The 25,060-nt window shown below is 57.7% G+C and overlaps 1 protein-coding gene across 1 annotated transcript in view; it reads right to left on the reverse strand.

Moving 5' to 3' along the window:
• Positions 1-25,060, reverse strand: part of LOC306771315 (pleckstrin homology domain-containing family A member 1-like) — a 72,446-nt gene that overhangs the window by 37,650 nt on the left and 9,736 nt on the right. Inside the window, exons 4-6 of the mRNA XM_079260473.1 lie at positions 24,895-24,940; positions 24,176-24,273; positions 13,966-14,091 (exon numbers count right to left, since the gene is read on the reverse strand). Of these exons, the coding sequence (XP_079116599.1) occupies positions 13,966-14,091; positions 24,176-24,273; positions 24,895-24,940 (270 nt within the window). The remainder of the gene's footprint in view (positions 1-13,965; positions 14,092-24,175; positions 24,274-24,894; positions 24,941-25,060) is intronic.

Here is a 25,060-nt window from a genome sequence, read left to right on the forward strand (position 1 = left end):
CGTACCGACGTCGTGAGGCAACATGTACCGACGTTGGGGAGCAACACGTACCGACGTCGTGAGGCAACACGTACCGACGTCGTGCTGCAACACGTACCGACGTCGTGCTGCAACACGTACCGACGTCGTGCTGCAACACGTACCGACGTCGTGCTGCAACACGTACCGACGTCGTGAGGCAACACGTACCGACGTCGTGAGGCAACACGTACCGACGTCGTGAGGCAACACGTACCGACGTCGTGCTGCAACACGTACCGACGTCGTGAGGCAACACGTACCGACGTCGTGAGGCAACACGTACCGACGTCGTGAGGCAACACGTACCGACGTCGTGAGGCAACACGTACCGACGTTGTGGCAGCAACACGTACCGACGTCGTGAGGCAACACGTACCGACGTCGTGCTGCAACACGTACCGACGTCGTGCTGCAACACGTACCGACGTCGTGCTGCAACACGTACCGACGTCGTGAGGCAACACGTACCGACGTCGTGAGGCAACACGTACCGACGTCGTGAGGCAACACGTACCGATGTCGTGCTGCAACACGTACCGACGTCGTGAGGCAACATGTACCGACGTTGGGGAGCAACACGTACCGACGTCGTGAGGCAACATGTACCGACGTTGGGGAGCAACACGTACCGACGTCGTGCTGCAACACGTACCGACGTCGTGCTGCAACACGTACCGACGTCGTGCTGCAACACGTACCGACGTCGTGCTGCAACACGTACCGACGTCGTGAGGCAACACGTACCGACGTCGTGAGGCAACACGTACCGACGTTGTGGCAGCAACACGTACCGACGTCGTGAGGCAACATGTACCGACGTCGTGCTGCAACACGTACCGACGTCGTGAGGCAACACGTACCGACGTCGTGAGGCAACACGTACCGACGTCGTGAGGCAACACGTACCGACGTTGTGGCAGCAACACGTACCGACGTCGTGAGGCAACACGTACCGACGTCGTGGCAGCAACACGTACCGACGTCGTGAGGCAACACGTACCGACGTCGTGGCAGCAACACGTACCGACGTCGTGAGGCAACACGTACCGACGTCGTGAGGCAACACGTACCGACGTCGTGGCAGCAACACGTACCGACGTCGTGAGGCAACACGTACCGACGTTGTGGCAGCAACACGTACCGACGTCGTGAGGCAACACGTACCGACGTTGTGGCAGCAACACGTACCGACGTCGTGGCAGCAACACGTACCGACGTTGTGGCAGCAACACATACTGACGTTGTGGCAGCAACACGTACCGACGTCGTGAGGCAACACGTACCGACGTCGTGCTACAACACGTACCGACGTCGTGAGGCAACACGTACCGACGTTGTGAGGCAACACGTACCGACGTCGTGCTGCAACACGTACCGACGTCGTGAGGCAACACGTACCGACGTCGTGCTGCAACACGTACCGACGTCGTGCTGCAACACGTACCGACGTCGTGCTGCAACACGTACCGACGTCGTGCTGCAACACGTACCGACGTCGTGAGGCAACACGTACCGACGTCGTGCTGCAACACGTACCGACGTCGTGAGGCAACACGTACCGACGTCGTGCTGCAACACGTACCGACGTCGTGCTGCAACACGTACCGACGTCGTGCTGCAACACGTACCGACGTCGTGCTGCAACACGTACCGACGTCGTGAGGCAACATGTACCGACGTTGGGGAGCAACACGTACCGACGTCGTGAGGCAACACGTACCGACGTCGTGCTGCAACACGTACCGACGTCGTGCTGCAACACGTACCGACGTCGTGCTGCAACACGTACCGACGTCGTGAGGCAACACGTACCGACGTCGTGAGGCAACACGTACCGACGTCGTGAGGCAACACGTACCGACGTCGTGCTGCAACACGTACCGACGTCGTGAGGCAACACGTACCGACGTCGTGAGGCAACACGTACCGACGTCGTGCTGCAACACGTACCGACGTCGTGAGGCAACACGTACCGACGTCGTGAGGCAACACGTACCGACGTCGTGAGGCAACACGTACCGACGTTGTGGCAGCAACACGTACCGACGTCGTGAGGCAACACGTACCGACGTCGTGCTGCAACACGTACCGACGTCGTGCTGCAACACGTACCGACGTCGTGCTGCAACACATACTGACGTTGTGGCAGCAACACGTACCGACGTCGTGAGGCAACACGTACCGACGTCGTGAGGCAACACGTACCGACGTCGTGCTGCAACACGTACCGACGTCGTGAGGCAACATGTACCGACGTCGTGAGGCAACACGTACCGACGTCGTGAGGCAACACGTACCGACGTCGTGCTGCAACACGTACCAACGTCGTGAGGCAACACGTACCGACGTTGTGAGGCAACACGTACCGACGTCGTGCTGCAACACGTACCGACGTCGTGAGGCAACATGTACCGACGTCGTGCTGCAACACGTACCGACGTCGTGCTGCAACACGTACCGACGTCGTGCTGCAACACGTACCGACGTCGTGCTGCAACACGTACCGACGTCGTGAGGCAACACGTACCGACGTCGTGCTGCAACACGTACCGACGTCGTGAGGCAACACGTACCGACGTCGTGCTACAACACGTACCGACGTCGTGAGGCAACACGTACCGACGTTGTGAGGCAACACGTACCGACGTCGTGCTGCAACACGTACCGACGTCGTGAGGCAACACGTACCGACGTCGTGCTGCAACACGTACCGACGTCGTGCTGCAACACGTACCGACGTCGTGCTGCAACACGTACCGACGTCGTGCTGCAACACGTACCGACGTCGTGAGGCAACACGTACCGACGTCGTGCTGCAACACGTACCGACGTCGTGAGGCAACACGTACCGACGTCGTGCTGCAACACGTACCGACGTCGTGCTGCAACACGTACCGACGTCGTGAGGCAACACGTACCGACGTCGTGAGGCAACACGTACCGACGTCGTGCTGCAACACGTACCGACGTCGTGCTGCAACACGTACCGACGTCGTGAGGCAACATGTACCGACGTTGGGGAGCAACACGTACCGACGTCGTGAGGCAACACGTACCGACGTCGTGCTGCAACACGTACCGACGTCGTGCTGCAACACGTACCGACGTCGTGCTGCAACACGTACCGACGTCGTGAGGCAACACGTACCGACGTCGTGAGGCAACACGTACCGACGTCGTGAGGCAACACGTACCGACGTCGTGAGGCAACACGTACCGACGTCGTGCTGCAACACGTACCGACGTCGTGAGGCAACACGTACCGACGTCGTGAGGCAACACGTACCGACGTCGTGAGGCAACACGTACCGACGTTGTGGCAGCAACACGTACCGACGTCGTGAGGCAACACGTACCGACGTCGTGCTGCAACACGTACCGACGTCGTGCTGCAACACGTACCGACGTCGTGCTGCAACACGTACCGACGTCGTGAGGCAACACGTACCGACGTCGTGAGGCAACACGTACCGACGTCGTGAGGCAACACGTACCGATGTCGTGCTGCAACACGTACCGACGTCGTGAGGCAACATGTACCGACGTTGGGGAGCAACACGTACCGACGTCGTGAGGCAACATGTACCGACGTTGGGGAGCAACACGTACCGACGTCGTGCTGCAACACGTACCGACGTCGTGCTGCAACACGTACCGACGTCGTGCTGCAACACGTACCGACGTCGTGCTGCAACACGTACCGACGTCGTGAGGCAACACGTACCGACGTCGTGAGGCAACACGTACCGACGTCGTGCTGCAACACGTACCGACGTTGTGAGGCAACACGTACCGACATCGTGCTGCAACACGTACCGACGTCGTGAGGCAACACGTACCGACGTCGTGAGGCAACACGTACCGACGTCGTGGCAGCAACACGTACCGACGTCGTGCTGCAACACGTACCGACGTCGTGGCAGCAACACGTACCGACGTCGTGCTGCAACACGCACCGACGTCGTGGCAGCAACACGTACCGACGTCGTGGCAGCAACACGTACCGACGTCGTGCTGCAACACGTACCGATGTCGTGGCAGCAACACGTACCGACGTCGTGGCAGCAACACGTACCGACGTCGTGCTGCAACACGTACCGACGTCGTGCTGCAACACGTACCGACGTCGTGGCAGCAACACGTACCGACGTCGTGGCAGCAACACGTATTGACGTCGTGGCAGCAACACGTATTGACGTCGTGGCAGCAACACGTACCGACGTTGTGGCAGCAACACGTACCGACGTTGTGGCAGCAACACGTACCGACGTTGTGGCAGCAACACGTATTGACGTCGTGGCAGCAACACGTACCGACGTCGTGGCAGCAACACGTATTGACGTCGTGCTGCAACAAGTACCGACGTCGTGCTGCAACACGTACCGACGTCGTGCTGCAACACGTACCGACGTCGTGGCAGCAACACGTACCGACGTCGTGGCAGCAACACGTACCGACGTCGTGGCAGCAACACGTACCGACGTCGTGGCAGCAACACGTATTGACGTCGTGGCAGCAACACGTACCGACGTCGTGGCAGCAACACGTACCGACGTCGTGGCAGCAACACGTACCGACGTCGTGGCAGCAACACGTACCGACGTCGTGCTGCAACACGTACCGACGTCGTGGCAGCAACACGTACCGACGTCGTGGCAGCAACACGTATTGACGTCGTGGCAGCAACACGTACCGACGTCGTGGCAGCAACACGTACCGACGTCGTGCTGCAACACGTACCGACGTCGTGGCAGCAACACGTACCGACGTCGTGGCAGCAACACGTATTGACGTCGTGGCAGCAACACGTACCGACGTCGTGCTGCAACACGTACCGACGTCGTGCTGCAACACGTACCGACGTCGTGCTGCAACACGTACCGACGTCGTGGCAGCAACACGTACCGACGTCGTGCTGCAACACGTACCGACGTCGTGCTGCAACACGTACCGACGTCGTGGCAGCAACACGTACCGACGTCGTGGCAGCAACACGTACCGACGTCGTGGCAGCAACACGTACCGACGTCGTGGCAGCAACACGTACTGACGTCGTGCTGCAACACGTCAGTACGACGTCGTGGCAGCAACACGTACCGACGTCGTGCTGCAACACGTACTGACGTCGTGGCAGCAACACGTACCGACGTCGTGCTGCAACACGTACTGACGTCGTGCTGCAACATGTACTGACGTCGTGAGGCAACATGTACCGACGTCGTGCTGCAACACGTACCGACGTCGTGCTGCAACACGTACTGACGTCGTGGCAGCAACACGTACCGACGTTGTGGCAGCAACACGTACCGACGTCGTGCTGCAACACGTACCGACGTTGGGGAGCAACACGTACCGACGTCGTGCTGCAACACGTACCGACGTCGTGCTGCAACACGTACCGACGTCGTGCGGCAACACATACCGACGTTGTGGCAGCAACACGTACCGACGTCGTGCGGCAACACATACCGACGTTGTGGCAGCAACACGTACCGACGTCGTGCTGCAACACATACCGACGTTGTGGCAGCAACACGTACCGACGTCGTGCTGCAACACGTACCGACGTCGTGCTGCAACACGTACCGACGTCGTGAGGCAACACGTACCGACGTCGTGAGGCAACACGTACCGACGTCGTGCTGCAACACGTACCGACGTCGTGCTGCAACACGTACCGACGTCGTGAGGCAACATGTACCGACGTTGGGGAGCAACACGTACCGACGTCGTGAGGCAACACGTACCGACGTCGTGCTGCAACACGTACCGACGTCGTGCTGCAACACGTACCGACGTCGTGCTGCAACACGTACCGACGTCGTGAGGCAACACGTACCGACGTCGTGAGGCAACACGTACCGACGTCGTGAGGCAACACGTACCGACGTCGTGCTGCAACACGTACCGACGTCGTGAGGCAACACGTACCGACGTCGTGAGGCAACACGTACCGACGTCGTGCTGCAACACGTACCGACGTCGTGAGGCAACACGTACCGACGTCGTGAGGCAACACGTACCGACGTCGTGAGGCAACACGTACCGACGTTGTGGCAGCAACACGTACCGACGTCGTGAGGCAACACGTACCGACGTCGTGCTGCAACACGTACCGACATCGTGCTGCAACACGTACCGACGTCGTGCTGCAACACGTACCGACGTCGTGAGGCAACACGTACCGACGTCGTGAGGCAACACGTACCGACGTCGTGAGGCAACACGTACCGATGTCGTGCTGCAACACGTACCGACGTCGTGAGGCAACATGTACCGACGTTGGGGAGCAACACGTACCGACGTCGTGAGGCAACATGTACCGACGTTGGGGAGCAACACGTACCGACGTCGTGCTGCAACACGTACCGACGTCGTGCTGCAACACGTACCGACGTCGTGCTGCAACACGTACCGACGTCGTGCTGCAACACGTACCGACGTCGTGAGGCAACACGTACCGACGTCGTGAGGCAACACGTACCGACGTTGTGGCAGCAACACGTACCGACGTCGTGAGGCAACATGTACCGACGTCGTGCTGCAACACGTACCGACGTCGTGAGGCAACACGTACCGACGTCGTGAGGCAACACGTACCGACGTCGTGAGGCAACACGTACCGACGTTGTGGCAGCAACACGTACCGACGTCGTGAGGCAACACGTACCGACGTCGTGGCAGCAACACGTACCGACGTCGTGAGGCAACACGTACCGACGTCGTGGCAGCAACACGTACCGACGTCGTGAGGCAACACGTACCGACGTCGTGAGGCAACACGTACCGACGTCGTGGCAGCAACACGTACCGACGTCGTGAGGCAACACGTACCGACGTTGTGGCAGCAACACGTACCGACGTCGTGAGGCAACACGTACCGACGTTGTGGCAGCAACACGTACCGACGTCGTGGCAGCAACACGTACCGACGTTGTGGCAGCAACACATACTGACGTTGTGGCAGCAACACGTACCGACGTCGTGAGGCAACACGTACCGACGTCGTGCTACAACACGTACCGACGTCGTGAGGCAACACGTACCGACGTTGTGAGGCAACACGTACCGACGTCGTGCTGCAACACGTACCGACGTCGTGAGGCAACACGTACCGACGTCGTGCTGCAACACGTACCGACGTCGTGCTGCAACACGTACCGACGTCGTGCTGCAACACGTACCGACGTCGTGCTGCAACACGTACCGACGTCGTGAGGCAACACGTACCGACGTCGTGCTGCAACACGTACCGACGTCGTGAGGCAACACGTACCGACGTCGTGCTGCAACACGTACCGACGTCGTGCTGCAACACGTACCGACGTCGTGAGGCAACACGTACCGACGTCGTGAGGCAACACGTACCGACGTCGTGCTGCAACACGTACCGACGTCGTGCTGCAACACGTACCGACGTCGTGAGGCAACATGTACCGACGTTGGGGAGCAACACGTACCGACGTCGTGAGGCAACACGTACCGACGTCGTGCTGCAACACGTACCGACGTCGTGCTGCAACACGTACCGACGTCGTGAGGCAACACGTACCGACGTCGTGAGGCAACACGTACCGACGTCGTGCTGCAACACGTACCGACGTCGTGAGGCAACACGTACCGACGTCGTGAGGCAACACGTACCGACGTCGTGCTGCAACACGTACCGACGTCGTGAGGCAACACGTACCGACGTCGTGAGGCAACACGTACCGACGTCGTGAGGCAACACGTACCGACGTTGTGGCAGCAACACGTACCGACGTCGTGAGGCAACACGTACCGACGTCGTGCTGCAACACGTACCGACGTCGTGCTGCAACACGTACCGACGTCGTGCTGCAACACATACTGACGTTGTGGCAGCAACACGTACCGACGTCGTGAGGCAACACGTACCGACGTCGTGAGGCAACACGTACCGACGTCGTGCTGCAACACGTACCGACGTCGTGAGGCAACATGTACCGACGTCGTGAGGCAACACGTACCGACGTCGTGAGGCAACACGTACCGACGTCGTGCTGCAACACGTACCAACGTCGTGAGGCAACACGTACCGACGTTGTGAGGCAACACGTACCGACGTCGTGCTGCAACACGTACCGACGTCGTGAGGCAACACGTACCGACGTCGTGCTGCAACACGTACCGACGTCGTGCTGCAACACGTACCGACGTCGTGCTGCAACACGTACCGACGTCGTGCTGCAACACGTACCGACGTCGTGAGGCAACACGTACCGACGTCGTGCTGCAACACGTACCGACGTCGTGAGGCAACACGTACCGACGTCGTGCTACAACACGTACCGACGTCGTGAGGCAACACGTACCGACGTTGTGAGGCAACACGTACCGACGTCGTGCTGCAACACGTACCGACGTCGTGAGGCAACACGTACCGACGTCGTGCTGCAACACGTACCGACGTCGTGCTGCAACACGTACCGACGTCGTGCTGCAACACGTACCGACGTCGTGCTGCAACACGTACCGACGTCGTGAGGCAACACGTACCGACGTCGTGCTGCAACACGTACCGACGTCGTGAGGCAACACGTACCGACGTCGTGCTGCAACACGTACCGACGTCGTGCTGCAACACGTACCGACGTCGTGAGGCAACACGTACCGACGTCGTGAGGCAACACGTACCGACGTCGTGCTGCAACACGTACCGACGTCGTGCTGCAACACGTACCGACGTCGTGAGGCAACATGTACCGACGTTGGGGAGCAACACGTACCGACGTCGTGAGGCAACACGTACCGACGTCGTGCTGCAACACGTACCGACGTCGTGCTGCAACACGTACCGACGTCGTGCTGCAACACGTACCGACGTCGTGAGGCAACACGTACCGACGTCGTGAGGCAACACGTACCGACGTCGTGAGGCAACACGTACCGACGTCGTGCTGCAACACGTACCGACGTCGTGAGGCAACACGTACCGACGTCGTGAGGCAACACGTACCGACGTCGTGAGGCAACACGTACCGACGTCGTGGGGCAACACGTACCGACGTCGTGAGGCAACATGTACCGACGTTGGGGAGCAACACGTACCGACGTCGTGAGGCAACACGTACCGACGTCGTGCTGCAACACGTACCGACGTCGTGCTGCAACACGTACCGACGTCGTGCTGCAACACGTACCGACGTCGTGAGGCAACACGTACCGACGTCGTGAGGCAACACGTACCGACGTCGTGAGGCAACACGTACCGACGTCGTGCTGCAACACGTACCGACGTCGTGAGGCAACACGTACCGACGTCGTGAGGCAACACGTACCGACGTCGTGCTGCAACACGTACCGACGTCGTGAGGCAACACGTACCGACGTCGTGAGGCAACACGTACCGACGTCGTGCTGCAACACGTACCGACGTCGTGAGGCAACACGTACCGACGTCGTGAGGCAACACGTACCGACGTCGTGAGGCAACACGTACCGACGTTGTGGCAGCAACACGTACCGACGTCGTGAGGCAACACGTACCGACGTCGTGCTGCAACACGTACCGACGTCGTGCTGCAACACGTACCGACGTCGTGCTGCAACACATACTGACGTTGTGGCAGCAACACGTACCGACGTCGTGAGGCAACACGTACCGACGTCGTGAGGCAACACGTACCGACGTCGTGCTGCAACACGTACCGACGTCGTGAGGCAACATGTACCGACGTCGTGAGGCAACACGTACCGACGTCGTGAGGCAACACGTACCGACGTCGTGCTGCAACACGTACCAACGTCGTGAGGCAACACGTACCGACGTTGTGAGGCAACACGTACCGACGTCGTGCTGCAACACGTACCGACGTCGTGAGGCAACATGTACCGACGTCGTGCTGCAACACGTACCGACGTCGTGCTGCAACACGTACCGACGTCGTGCTGCAACACGTACCGACGTCGTGCTGCAACACGTACCGACGTCGTGAGGCAACACGTACCGACGTCGTGCTGCAACACGTACCGACGTCGTGAGGCAACACGTACCGACGTCGTGCTACAACACGTACCGACGTCGTGAGGCAACACGTACCGACGTTGTGAGGCAACACGTACCGACGTCGTGCTGCAACACGTACCGACGTCGTGAGGCAACACGTACCGACGTCGTGCTGCAACACGTACCGACGTCGTGCTGCAACACGTACCGACGTCGTGCTGCAACACGTACCGACGTCGTGCTGCAACACGTACCGACGTCGTGAGGCAACACGTACCGACGTCGTGCTGCAACACGTACCGACGTCGTGAGGCAACACGTACCGACGTCGTGCTGCAACACGTACCGACGTCGTGCTGCAACACGTACCGACGTCGTGAGGCAACACGTACCGACGTCGTGAGGCAACACGTACCGACGTCGTGCTGCAACACGTACCGACGTCGTGCTGCAACACGTACCGACGTCGTGAGGCAACATGTACCGACGTTGGGGAGCAACACGTACCGACGTCGTGAGGCAACACGTACCGACGTCGTGCTGCAACACGTACCGACGTCGTGCTGCAACACGTACCGACGTCGTGCTGCAACACGTACCGACGTCGTGAGGCAACACGTACCGACGTCGTGAGGCAACACGTACCGACGTCGTGAGGCAACACGTACCGACGTCGTGCTGCAACACGTACCGACGTCGTGAGGCAACACGTACCGACGTCGTGAGGCAACACGTACCGACGTCGTGCTGCAACACGTACCGACGTCGTGAGGCAACACGTACCGACGTCGTGAGGCAACACGTACCGACGTCGTGAGGCAACACGTACCGACGTTGTGGCAGCAACACGTACCGACGTCGTGAGGCAACACGTACCGACGTCGTGCTGCAACACGTACCGACGTCGTGCTGCAACACGTACCGACGTCGTGCTGCAACACGTACCGACGTCGTGAGGCAACACGTACCGACGTCGTGAGGCAACACGTACCGACGTCGTGAGGCAACACGTACCGATGTCGTGCTGCAACACGTACCGACGTCGTGAGGCAACATGTACCGACGTTGGGGAGCAACACGTACCGACGTCGTGAGGCAACATGTACCGACGTTGGGGAGCAACACGTACCGACGTCGTGCTGCAACACGTACCGACGTCGTGCTGCAACACGTACCGACGTCGTGCTGCAACACGTACCGACGTCGTGAGGCAACACGTACCGACGTCGTGAGGCAACACGTACCGACGTCGTGCTGCAACACGTACCGACGTTGTGGCAGCAACACGTACCGACGTCGTGAGGCAACATGTACCGACGTCGTGCTGCAACACGTACCGACGTCGTGAGGCAACACGTACCGACGTCGTGAGGCAACACGTACCGACGTCGTGAGGCAACACGTACCGACGTTGTGGCAGCAACACGTACCGACGTCGTGAGGCAACACGTACCGACGTCGTGGCAGCAACACGTACCGACGTCGTGAGGCAACACGTACCGACGTCGTGAGGCAACACGTACCGACGTCGTGGCAGCAACACGTACCGACGTCGTGAGGCAACACGTACCGACGTTGTGGCAGCAACACGTACCGACGTCGTGAGGCAACACGTACCGACGTTGTGGCAGCAACACGTACCGACGTCGTGGCAGCAACACGTACCGACGTTGTGGCAGCAACACATACTGACGTTGTGGCAGCAACACGTACCGACGTCGTGAGGCAACACGTACCGACGTCGTGCTACAACACGTACCGACGTCGTGAGGCAACACGTACCGACGTTGTGAGGCAACACGTACCGACGTCGTGCTGCAACACGTACCGACGTCGTGAGGCAACACGTACCGACGTCGTGCTGCAACACGTACCGACGTCGTGCTGCAACACGTACCGACGTCGTGCTGCAACACGTACCGACGTCGTGCTGCAACACGTACCGACGTCGTGAGGCAACACGTACCGACGTCGTGCTGCAACACGTACCGACGTCGTGAGGCAACACGTACCGACGTCGTGCTGCAACACGTACCGACGTCGTGAGGCAACACGTACCGACGTCGTGAGGCAACACGTACCGACGTCGTGCTGCAACACGTACCGACGTCGTGCTGCAACACGTACCGACGTCGTGAGGCAACATGTACCGACGTTGGGGAGCAACACGTACCGACGTCGTGAGGCAACACGTACCGACGTCGTGCTGCAACACGTACCGACGTCGTGCTGCAACACGTACCGACGTCGTGCTGCAACACGTACCGACGTCGTGAGGCAACACGTACCGACGTCGTGAGGCAACACGTACCGACGTCGTGAGGCAACACGTACCGACGTCGTGCTGCAACACGTACCGACGTCGTGAGGCAACACGTACCGACGTCGTGAGGCAACACGTACCGACGTCGTGCTGCAACACGTACCGACGTCGTGAGGCAACACGTACCGACGTCGTGAGGCAACACGTACCGACGTCGTGAGGCAACACGTACCGACGTTGTGGCAGCAACACGTACCGACGTCGTGAGGCAACACGTACCGACGTCGTGCTGCAACACGTACCGACGTCGTGCTGCAACACGTACCGACGTCGTGCTGCAACACATACTGACGTTGTGGCAGCAACACGTACCGACGTCGTGAGGCAACACGTACCGACGTCGTGAGGCAACACGTACCGACGTCGTGCTGCAACACGTACCGACGTCGTGAGGCAACACGTACCGACGTCGTGAGGCAACACGTACCGACGTCGTGCTGCAACACGTACCGACGTCGTGAGGCAACACGTACCGACGTCGTGAGGCAACACGTACCGATGTCGTGCTGCAACACGTACCGACGTCGTGAGGCAACATGTACCGACGTTGGGGAGCAACACGTACCGACGTCGTGAGGCAACATGTACCGACGTTGGGGAGCAACACGTACCGACGTCGTGCTGCAACACGTACCGACGTCGTGCTGCAACACGTACCGACGTCGTGCTGCAACACGTACCGACGTCGTGCTGCAACACGTACCGACGTCGTGAGGCAACACGTACCGACGTCGTGAGGCAACACGTACCGACGTTGTGGCAGCAACACGTACCGACGTCGTGAGGCAACACGTACCGACGTCGTGCTGCAACACGTACCGACGTCGTGCTGCAACACGTACCGACGTCGTGAGGCAACACGTACCGACGTCGTGAGGCAACACGTACCGACGTCGTGAGGCAACACGTACCGACGTCGTGAGGCAACACGTACCGACGTCGTGCTGCAACACGTACCGACGTCGTGAGGCAACACGTACCGACGTCGTGAGGCAACACGTACCGACGTCGTGAGGCAACACGTACCGACGTTGTGGCAGCAACACGTACCGACGTCGTGAGGCAACACGTACCGACGTCGTGGCAGCAACACGTACCGACGTCGTGAGGCAACACGTACCGACGTCGTGGCAGCAACACGTACCGACGTCGTGAGGCAACACGTACCGACGTCGTGAGGCAACACGTACCGACGTCGTGAGGCAACACGTACCGACGTCGTGGCAGCAACACGTACCGACGTCGTGAGGCAACACGTACCGACGTTGTGGCAGCAACACGTACCGACGTCGTGAGGCAACACGTACCGACGTTGTGGCAGCAACACGTACCGACGTCGTGGCAGCAACACGTACCGACGTTGTGGCAGCAACACATACTGACGTTGTGGCAGCAACACGTACCGACGTCGTGAGGCAACACGTACCGACGTTGTGGCAGCAACACATACCGACGTCAACAGCTGTAATTAAAAAGCTAAAACCGTAGACTGTATGGAAGTTGGGCGGAGTCTCTGTTTTGTCACCAGCAGGGTTCTGAAGAGCTGAATTTAGCTCATTGGACGGTTCCCACAGTCAAAAGCATCACGCCCCTAATTATGCAAATTTCTCAGAGTAAAGTGGTAAAAGTCGGAGGAGTTATAAGAAATGACCTGTGTGGCTGTGATGATCGGGACTCCACCGATGATCTCGGTCTTGTAAGAGACCTGCTTCATGGCACCCAGGACTTCTTGTGGCAATTCGCCAGGAACGGCTGGACTGTCTCCAGGCTTTGGCACCTGGAACAGACACAGGACCAGAACCTCAGTCAGGTTACAGAAACGCAGACTTCTTCAGTTTCACTGAGGTACAGCAGCAAAAATCTGATTCTGTGTGGTGGATTGTCAACACAGTTCACCTTGTGGTGGCAGGAGGCCCCGCCCCCTCTGTGAAGCACCGCCTCCAACTCATCTGTCAACTTCTCTGTGTTTCATCCAAACAGATCCATCCTCCCTCTTCAGTCTGTTCTACCCACCTACACCCTTCCAACCACCTGTCTTCCTCATCATCTTCATCATCTCTCCCTCATCCTCCTCCTCCTCATCATCTCTCCCTCATCCTCCTTCTCATCATCATCTCTCCCTCATCCTCCTTCTCATCATCATCTCTCCCTCATCCTCCTTCTCATCATCATCTCTCCCTCATCCTCCTCCTCCTCATCAACTCTCCCTCATCCTCCTTCTCATCATCATCTCTCCCTCATCCTCCTTCTCATCATCATCTCTCCCTCATCCTCCTCCTCATCATCATCTCTCCCTCATCCTCCTCCTCATCATCATCTCTCCCTCATCCTCCTCCTCATCATCATCTCTCCCTCATCCTCCTCCTCCTCATCATCTCTCCCTCCTCCTCCTCCTCATCATCATCTCTCCCTCATCCTCCTCCTCATCATCATCTCTCCCTCATCCTCCTTCTCATCATCATCTCTCCCTCATCCTCCTCCTCATCATCATCTCTCCCTCATCCTCCTTCTCATCATCATCTCTCCCTCATCCTCCTCCTCATCATCATCTCTCCCTCATCCTCCTCCTCATCATCATCTCTCCCTCATCCTCCTCCTCATCATCATCTCTCCCTCCTCCTCCTCCTCCTCATCATCATCTCTCCCTCATCCTCCTCCTCATCATCATCTCTCCCTCATCCTCCTCCTCATCATCATCTCTCCCTCATCCTCCTCCTCCTCATCATCTCTCCCTCCTCCTCCTCCTCATCATCATCTCTCCCTCATCCTCCTTCTCATCATCATCTCTCCCTCATCCTCCTCCTCATCATCATCTCTCCCTCATCCTCCTCCTCATCATCATCTCTCCCTCCTCCTCCTCCTCCTCATCATCATCTCTCCCTCCTCCTCCTCCTCCTCATCATCTCTCCCTCACCTCCTCCTCATCATCATCTCTCCCTCATCCTCCTTCTCATCATCATCTCTCCCTCATCCTCCTCCTCCTCATCATCTCTCCCTCATCCTCCTCCTCATCATCATCTCTCCCTCATCCTCCTCCTCCTCATCATCTCTCCCTCATCCTCCTCCTCATCATCATCTCTCCCTCCTCCTCCTCCTCCTCATCATCTCTCCCTCATCCTCCTCATCATCATCATCTCTCCCTCCTCCTCCTCCTCCTCATCATCTCTCCCTCATCCTCCTCCTCATCATCATCTCTCCCTCATCCTCCTCCACATCACATCCTCCCTCCTCCTCATCATCATCTCTCCCTCATCCTCCTCCTCCTCATCATCTCTCCCTCATCCTCCTCCTCATCATCATCTCTCCCTCATCCTCCTCCTCATCATCATCTCTCCCTCATCCTCCTCATCATCATCTCTCCCTCCTCCTCCTCCTCATCATCATCTCTCCCTCCATCCTCCTCCTCCTCATCATCTCTCCCTCATCCTCCTCCTCATCATCATCTCTCCCTCCTCCTCATCATCATCTCTCCCTCATCCTCCTCCTCATCATCATCTCTCCCTCATCCTCCTCATCATCATCATCTCTCCCTCCTCCTCCTCCTCATCATCATCTCTCCCTCCTCCTCCTCCTCATCATCATCTCTCCCTCATCCTCCTCCTCATCATCATCTCTCCCTCATCCTCCTCATCATCATCATCTCTCCCTCCTCCTCATCATCATCTCTCCCTCCTCCTCCTCCTCATCATCATCTCTCCCTCATCCTCCTCCTCATCATCATCTCTCCCTCCTCCTCCTCCTCATCATCATCTCTCCCTCATCCTCCTCCTCATCATCATCTCTCCCTCCTCCTCCTCCTCATCATCATCTCTCCCTCATCCTCCTCCTCATCATCATCTCTCCCTCATCCTCCTCCTCATCATCATCTCTCCCTCATCCTCCTCCTCATCATCATCTCTCCCTCATCCTCCTCATCATCATCATCTCTCCCTCATCCTCCTCCTCATCATCATCTCTCCCTCATCCTCCTCCTCATCATCATCTCTCCCTCATCCTCCTCCTCCTCATCATCATCTCTCCCTCATCCTCCTCCTCATCATCATCTCTCCCTCATCCTCCTCCTCATCATCATCTCTCCCTCATCCTCCTCCTCATCATCATCATCTCTCCCTCATCCTCCTCATCATCATCATCTCTCCCTCATCCTCCTCCTCATCATCATCTCTCCCTCCTCCTCATCATCATCTCTCCCTCATCCTCCTCTCATCATCATCTCTCCCTCCTCCTCCTCCTCCTCATCATCTCCCCTCATCCTCCTCCTCATCATCATCTCTCCCTCCTCCTCCTCCTCATCATCATCTCTCCCTCATCCTCCTCCTCATCATCATCTCTCCCTCATCCTCCTCCTCATCATCATCTCTCCCTCATCCTCCTCCTCATCATCATCTCTCCCTCCTCCTCCTCCTCATCATCATCTCTCCCTCATCCTCCTCCTCATCATCATCTCTCCCTCATCCTCCTCCTCATCATCATCTCTCCCTCATCCTCCTCCTCATCATCATCTCTCCCTCATCCTCTCCTCATCATCATCTCTCCCTCATCCTCCTCCTCATCATCATCTCTCCCTCATCCTCCTCCTCATCATCATCTCTCCCTCATCCTCCTCCTCATCATCATCTCTCCCTCATCCTCCTCCTCATCATCATCTCTCCCTCATCCTCCTCCTCATCATCATCTCTCCCTCATCCTCCTCCTCATCATCATCTCTCCCTCATCCTCCTCCTCATCATCATCTCTCCCTCCTCCTCATCATCATCTCTCCCTCCTCCTCCTCCTCATCATCATCTCTCCCTCCTCCTCCTCCTCCTCATCATCTCTCCCTCCTCATCATCTCTCCCTCATCCTCCTCCTCATCATCATCTCTCCCTCCTCATCATCATCTCTCCCTCATCCTCCTCCTCATCATCATCTCTCCCTCATCCTCCTCCTCATCATCATCTCTCCCTCCTCCTCCTCCTCATCATCATCTCTCCCTCCTCCTCCTCCTCCTCATCATCTCTCCCTCCTCCTCCTCCTCATCATCATCTCTCCCTCATCCTCCTCCTCATCATCATCTCTCCCTCCTCCTCCTCCTCATCATCATCTCTCCCTCATCCTCCTCCTCATCATCATCTCTCCCTCCTCCTCATCATCATCTCTCCCTCATCCTCCTCCTCATCATCATCTCTCCCTCATCCTCCTCCTCATCATCATCTCTCCCTCATCCTCCTCCTCATCATCATCTCTCCCTCATCCTCCTCCTCATCATCATCTCTCCCTCCTCCTCCTCCTCCTCATCATCTCTCCCTCCTCATCATCTCTCCCTCATCCTCCTCCTCATCATCATCTCTCCCTCCTCATCATCATCTCTCCCTCATCCTCCTCCTCATCATCATCTCTCCCTCCTCCTCCTCCTCATCATCATCTCTCCCTCATCCTCCTCCTCATCATCATCTCTCCCTCATCCTCCTCCTCCTCATCATCTCTCCCTCCTCCTCCTCCTCATCATCATCTCTCCCTCATCCTCCTCCTCATCATCATCTCTCCCTCATCCTCCTCCTCATCATCATCTCTCCCTCCTCCTCCTCCTCATCATCATCTCTCCCTCCTCCTCCTCCTCATCATCATCTCTCCCTCATCCTCCTCCTCATCATCATCTCTCCCTCATCCTCCTCCTCATCATCATCTCTCCCTCCTCCTCCTCCTCATCATCATCTCTCCCTCATCCTCCTCCTCATCATCATCTCTCCCTCCTCCTCCTCCTCATCATCATCTCTCCCTCATCCTCCTCCTCATCATCATCTCTCCCTCATCCTCCTCCTCATCATCATCTCTCCCTCATCCTCCTTCTCATCATCATCTCTCCCTCATCCTCCTCCTCATCATCATCTCTCCCTCATCCTCCTTCTCATCATCATCTCTCCCTCCTCCTCCTCATCATCATCATCTCTCCCTCCTCCTCCTCCTCATCATCATCTCTCCCTCCTCCTCCTCATCATCATCATCTCTCCCTCCTCCTCCTCCTCATCATCATCTCTCCCTCATCCTCCTCCTCTTTCCCACCCAGAACCTCCTCCTGTTTCCCACCCAGAACCTCCTCCTGTTTCCCACCTAGAACCTCCTCCATTTTCTCACCCAGAACCTCCTCCTCTTTCCCACCCAGAACCTCCTCCTGTTTCCCACCCAGAACCTCCTCCTGTTTCCCACCTAGAACCTCCTCCTGTTTCCCACCCAGAACCTCCTCCTCTTTCCCACCCAGAACCTCCTCCTGTTTCCCACCTAGAACCTCCTCCTGTTTCCCACCTAGAACCTCCTCCCTTTTCTCACCCAGAACCTCCTCCTCTTTCCCACCCAGAACCTCCTCCTGTTTCCCACCCAGAACCTCCTCCTGTTTCCCACCTAGAACCTCCTCCTGTTTCCCACCTAGAACCTCCTCCTCTTTCCCACCCAGAACCTCCTCCTGTTTCCCACCCAGAACCTCCTCCTGTTTCCCACCCAGAACCTCCTCCTGTTTCCCACCTAGAACCTCCTCCTGTTTCCCACCCAGAACCTCCTCCTCTTTCCCACCCAGAACCTCCTCCTGTTTCCCACCCAGAACCTCCTCCTCTTTCCCACCCAGAACCTCCTCCTGTTTCCCACCCAGAACCTCCTCCTGTTTCCCACCCAGAACCTCCTCCTGTTTCCCACCCAGAACCTCCTCCTGTTTCCCACCCAGAACCTCCTCCTGTTTCCCACCCAGAACCTCCTCCTGTTTCCCACCCAGAACCTCCTGCCTTTTCTCACCCAGAACCTCCTCCTGTTTCCCACCCAGAACCTCCTCCTCTTTCCCACCCAGAACCTCCTCCTCTTTCCCACCCAGAACCTCCTCCTCTTTCCCACCCAGAACCTCCTCCTCTTTCCCACCCAGAACCTCCTCCTGTTTCCCACCCAGAACCTCCTCCCTTTTCTCACCCAGAACCTCCTCCTCTTTCCCACCCAGAACCTCCTCCTCTTTCCCACCCAGAACCTCCTCCTCTTTCCCACCCAGAACCTCCTCCTCTTTCCCACCCAGAACCTCCTCCTCTTTCCCACCCAGAACCTCCTCCTCTTTCCCACCCAGAACCTCCTCCTGTTTCCCACCCAGAACCTCCTCCTGTTTCCCACCCAGAACCTCCTCCTCTTTCCCACCCAGAACCTCCTCCTGTTTCCCACCCAGAACCTCCTCCTCTTTCCCACCCAGAACCTCCTCCTCTTTCCCACCCAGAACCTCCTCCTCTTTCCCACCCAGAACCTCCTCCTCTTTCCCACCCAGAACCTCCTCCTGTTTCCCACCCAGAACCTCCTCCCTTTTCTCACCCAGAACCTCCTCCCGTTTCCCACCCAGAACCTCCTCCTCTTTCCCACCCAGAACCTCCTCCTGTTTCCCACCCAGAACCTCCTCCTCTTTCCCACCCAGAACCTCCTCCTCTTTCCCACCCAGAACCTCCTCCTGTTTCCCACCCAGAACCTCCTCCCTTTTCTCACCCAGAACCTCCTCCTGTTTCCCACCCAGAACCTCCTCCTGTTTCCCACCCAGAACCTCCTCCTGTTTCCCACCCAGAACCTCCTCCTCTTTCCCACCCAGAACCTCCTCCTCTTTCCCACCCAGAACCTCCTCCTGTTTTCCCACCCAGAACCTCCTCCTGTTTCCCACCCAGAACCTCCTCCTGTTTCCCACCCAGAACCTCCTCCTCTTTCCCACCCAGAACCTCCTCCTCTTTCCCACCCAGAACCTCCTCCTGTTTCCCACCTAGAACCTCCTCCTGTTTCCCACCCAGAACCTCCTCCTGTTTCCCACCTAGAACCTCCTCCTCTTTCCCACCCAGAACCTCCTCCTGTTTCCCACCCAGAACCTCCTCCTGTTTTCCCACCCAGAACCTCCTCCTGTTTCCCACCCAGAACCTCCTCCTGTTTCCCACCCAGAACCTCCTCCTGTTTCCCACCTAGAACCTCCTCCTGTTTCCCACCCAGAACCTCCTCCTTTTTCTCACCCAGAACCTCCTCCTCTTTCCCACCCAGAACCTCCTCCTGTTTCCCACCCAGAACCTCCTCCTCTTTCCCACCCAGAACCTCCTCCTCTTTCCCACCCAGAACCTCCTCCTCTTTCCCACCCAGAACCTCCTCCTCTTTCCCACCCAGAACCTCCTCCTGTTTCCCACCCAGAACCTCCTCCCTTTTCTCACCCAGAACCTCCTCCTGTTTCCCACCCAGAACCTCCTCCTCTTTCCCACCCAGAACCTCCTCCTGTTTCCCACCCAGAACCTCCTCCTCTTTCCCACCCAGAACCTCCTCCTGTTTCCCACCCAGAACCTCCTCCTGTTTCCCACCTAGAACCTCCTCCTGTTTCCCACCCAGAACCTCCTCCTGTTTCCCACCCAGAACCTCCTCCTCTTTCCCACCCAGAACCTCCTCCTGTTTCCCACCCAGAACCTCCTCCTGTTTCCCACCCAGAACCTCCTCCTGTTTCCCACCTAGAACCTCCTCCTGTTTCCCACCCAGAACCTCCTCCTCTTTCCCACCCAGAACCTCCTCCTGTTTCCCACCCAGAACCTCCTCCTCTTTCCCACCCAGAACCTCCTCCTGTTTCCCACCCAGAACCTCCTCCTCTTTCCCACCCAGAACCTCCTCCTGTTTCCCACCCAGAACCTCCTGCCTTTTCTCACCCAGAACCTCCTCCTGTTTCCCACCCAGAACCTCCTCCTCTTTCCCACCCAGAACCTCCTCCTCTTTCCCACCCAGAACCTCCTCCTCTTTCCCACCCAGAACCTCCTCCTCTTTCCCACCCAGAACCTCCTCCTCTTTCCCACCCAGAACCTCCTCCTGTTTCCCACCCAGAACCTCCTCCCTTTTCTCACCCAGAACCTCCTCCTGTTTCCCACCCAGAACCTCCTCCTCTTTCCCACCCAGAACCTCCTCCTGTTTCCCACCCAGAACCTCCTCCTCTTTCCCACCCAGAACCTCCTCCTCTTTCCCACCCAGAACCTCCTCCTGTTTCCCACCCAGAACCTCCTCCTGTTTCCCACCCAGAACCTCCTCCTGTTTCCCACCCAGAACCTCCTCCTCTTTCCCACCCAGAACCTCCTCCTGTTTCCCACCCAGAACCTCCTGCCTTTTCTCACCCAGAACCTCCTCCTGTTTCCCACCCAGAACCTCCTCCTCTTTCCCACCCAGAACCTCCTCCTCTTTCCCACCCAGAACCTCCTCCTCTTTCCCACCCAGAACCTCCTCCTCTTTCCCACCCAGAACCTCCTCCTCTTTCCCACCCAGAACCTCCTCCTGTTTCCCACCCAGAACCTCCTCCCTTTTCTCACCCAGAACCTCCTCCTGTTTCCCACCCAGAACCTCCTCCTGTTTCCCACCCAGAACCTCCTCCTGTTTCCCACCCAGAACCTCCTCCTCTTTCCCACCCAGAACCTCCTCCTCTTTCCCACCCAGAACCTCCTCCTGTTTCCCACCCAGAACCTCCTCCCTTTTCTCACCCAGAACCTCCTCCTGTTTCCCACCCAGAACCTCCTCCTGTTTCCCACCCAGAACCTCCTCCTGTTTCCCACCCAGAACCTCCTCCTCTTTCCCACCCAGAACCTCCTCCTCTTTCCCACCCAGAACCTCCTCCTGTTTTCCCACCCAGAACCTCCTCCTGTTTCCCACCCAGAACCTCCTCCTGTTTCCCACCCAGAACCTCCTCCTCTTTCCCACCCAGAACCTCCTCCTCTTTCCCACCCAGAACCTCCTCCTCTTTCCCACCCAGAACCTCCTCCTGTTTCCCACCTAGAACCTCCTCCTGTTTCCCACCCAGAACCTCCTCCTGTTTCCCACCTAGAACCTCCTCCTCTTTCCCACCCAGAACCTCCTCCTGTTTCCCACCCAGAACCTCCTCCTGTTTTCCCACCCAGAACCTCCTCCTGTTTTCCCACCCAGAACCTCCTCCTGTTTCCCACCCAGAACCTCCTCCTGTTTCCCACCCAGAACCTCCTCCTGTTTTCCCACCCAGAACCTCCTCCTGTTTCCCACCCAGAACCTCCTCCTGTTTTCCCACCCAGAACCTCCTCCTGTTTTCCCACCCAGAACCTCCTCCTGTTTTCCCACCCAGAACCTCCTCCTGTTTCCCACCTAGAACCTCCTCCTCTTTCCCACCCAGAACCTCCTCCTGTTTTCCCACCCAGAACCTCCTCCTGTTTCCCACCTAGAACCTCCTCCTGTTTCCCACCTAGAACCTCCTCCTGTTTCCCACCCAGAACCTCCTCCTGTTTCCCACCCAGAACCTCCTCCTGTTTCCCACCCAGAACCTCCTCCTGTTTCCCACCTAGAACCTCCTCCCTTTTCTCACCAAGAACCTCCTCCTGTTTCCCACCCAGAACCTCCCCGTTTCCCCACCCAGAACCTCCTCCTGTTTCCCACCCAGAACCTCCTCCTCTTTCCCACCCAGAACCTCCTCCTGTTTCCCACCCAGAACCTCCTCCTGTTTCCCACCCAGAACCTCCTCCTCTTTCCCACCCAGAACCTCCTCCTGTTTCCCACCCAGAACCTCCTCCTGTTTCCCACCCAGAACCTCCTCCTGTTTCCCACCCAGAACCTCCTCCTGTTTCCCACCCAGAACCTCCTCCTGTTTCCCACCCAGAACCTCCTCCTGTTTCCCACCCAGAACCTCCTCCTGTTTCCCACCCAGAACCTCCTCCTCTTTCCCACCCAGAACCTCCTCCTGTTTCCCACCCAGAACCTCCTCCTGTTTCCCACCCAGAACCTCCTCCTCTTTCCCACCCAGAACCTCCTCCTGTTTCCCACCTAGAACCTCCTCCTGTTTCCCACCCAGAACCTCCTCCTCTTTCCCACCCAGAACCTCCTCCTCTTTCCCACCCAGAACCTCCTCCTGTTTCCCACCTAGAACCTCCTCCCTTTTCTCACCAAGAACCTCCTCCTCTTTCCCACCCAGAACCTCCCCGTTTCCCCACCCAGAACCTCCTCCTGTTTCCCACCCAGAACCTCCTCCTCTTTCCCACCCAGAACCTCCCCCTGTTTCCCCACCCAGAACCTCCTCCTGTTTCCCACCCAGAACCTCCTCCTGTTTCCCACCCAGAACCTCCTCCTGTTTCCCACCCAGAACCTCCTCCTGTTTCCCACCCAGAACCTCCTCCTGTTTCCCACCCAGAACCTCCTCCTCTTTCCCACCCAGAACCTCCTCCTGTTTCCCACCTAGAACCTCCTCCTGTTTCCCACCCAGAACCTCCTCCTGTTTCCCACCCAGAACCTCCTCCTGTTTCCCACCCAGAACCTCCTCCTGTTTTCCCACCCAGAACCTCCTCCTGTTTCCCACCCAGAACCTCCTCCTGTTTCCCACCCAGAACCTCCTCCTGTTTCCCACCCAGAACCTCCTCCTGTTTCCCACCTAGAACCTCCTCCTGTTTTCCCACCCAGAACCTCCTCCTGTTTTCCCACCCAGAACCTCCTCCTGTTTCCCACCCAGAACCTCCTCCTGTTTCCCACCCAGAACCTCCTCCTGTTTCCCACCTAGAACCTCCTCCTGTTTCCCACCTAGAACCTCCTCCTGTTTTCCCACCCAGAACCTCCTCCTGTTTTCCCACCCAGAACCTCCTCCTGTTTCCCACCCAGAACCTCCTCCTGTTTTCCCACCCAGAACCTCCTCCTCATTGGCCACGCCTGGTTTAGACCAGTAGATCAGAGATGCCCTTCCACTTGTCTGTGGACAGCGGTCCTGTCGTCCTCCCTTCCCGCCCTACCGCCGGCGCCCGGCTCCATATTTGTGGTCTGATGGGTCATTTTCCATCTGTTGATGCCTGAGGCTGAAATCCAAGCTGAAAATGGGTCAGCTATCGACCCGCCTGTGTGTGCACATGTGTGAGGCTCACGGTAATCTTGGTGGCGTTGTTGAGGACGGTAATCCACTCCACCAAATCCTGCTGGTCGTTGGCCTGCAGGTAGAACCTCCTCATCCCAGTATTTATAACTGCAGAGAGAGGAGAGAGAGGTCGTAAACCTGCGGCTGAAACACAGGAGGAGAAAAGCAGCCTGCTCCATGGAAACCTTAAAATATCTGCTTGGTTCTGGTTTCCCCCTCCCCGAGCCGTCACCTTATCGTGGTGGAGGGGTTTGTGCGTCCCGAAGATCCTAGCAGCTATGCTATCAGGGGCTTTATGCCCCAACAGCTACTGTTGGAAGCAGAGGAACAACAAGCAGCACAGCACAAAGGAGAGGAAACAAACCCAACGAGTAGAAGAAGGAGGGAGAGAGGTTGGTGAGGAAAACAAAGGAGAGACATCTGCCTTCCCCAACACCAGCTGCGACAGCCATGTTGGCAGTGAAACATCACTATTTCCTTGGTTTTAATGTCAGAAACAAAGAACAACAGATTTATGTAGTGGCGTGGCGATGAAGGGGGCGGGGAACCTCAATCCTGCAGGTGTTAGAAGTTTCCCTGCTACAACACATCTGATTCAGAACCCACTGACCTGAGTTGGCTGAGCTGCAGCTCAGGAACTTCTAAAGCCTGCAGGACCCCGACTCAGGAGGACCAGGATGGAGGATTCCTGTGAAGGGAAAGGAGGAGGAAGCACAGGGAGGAACTTACCAAAGCAGAACTCTGCCTTTGGCCTGAGTTTGGTGGCATCGCTGACCTAAACAAGACAGAGTAAAACTTTACGTTCCAGATGGAAACAAACGTCCCATCAGCTCTGAGACAGGATGATGTAACGTTAGTAGAGGCTCGCCGCGCACCTCATCAGACCTGCGTCAGC

This window comes from Telmatherina bonti (genome assembly GCF_933228915.1).
Source record: "Telmatherina bonti genome assembly, chromosome: 21".
Lineage (NCBI taxonomy): Eukaryota > Metazoa > Chordata > Actinopteri > Atheriniformes > Telmatherinidae > Telmatherina > Telmatherina bonti.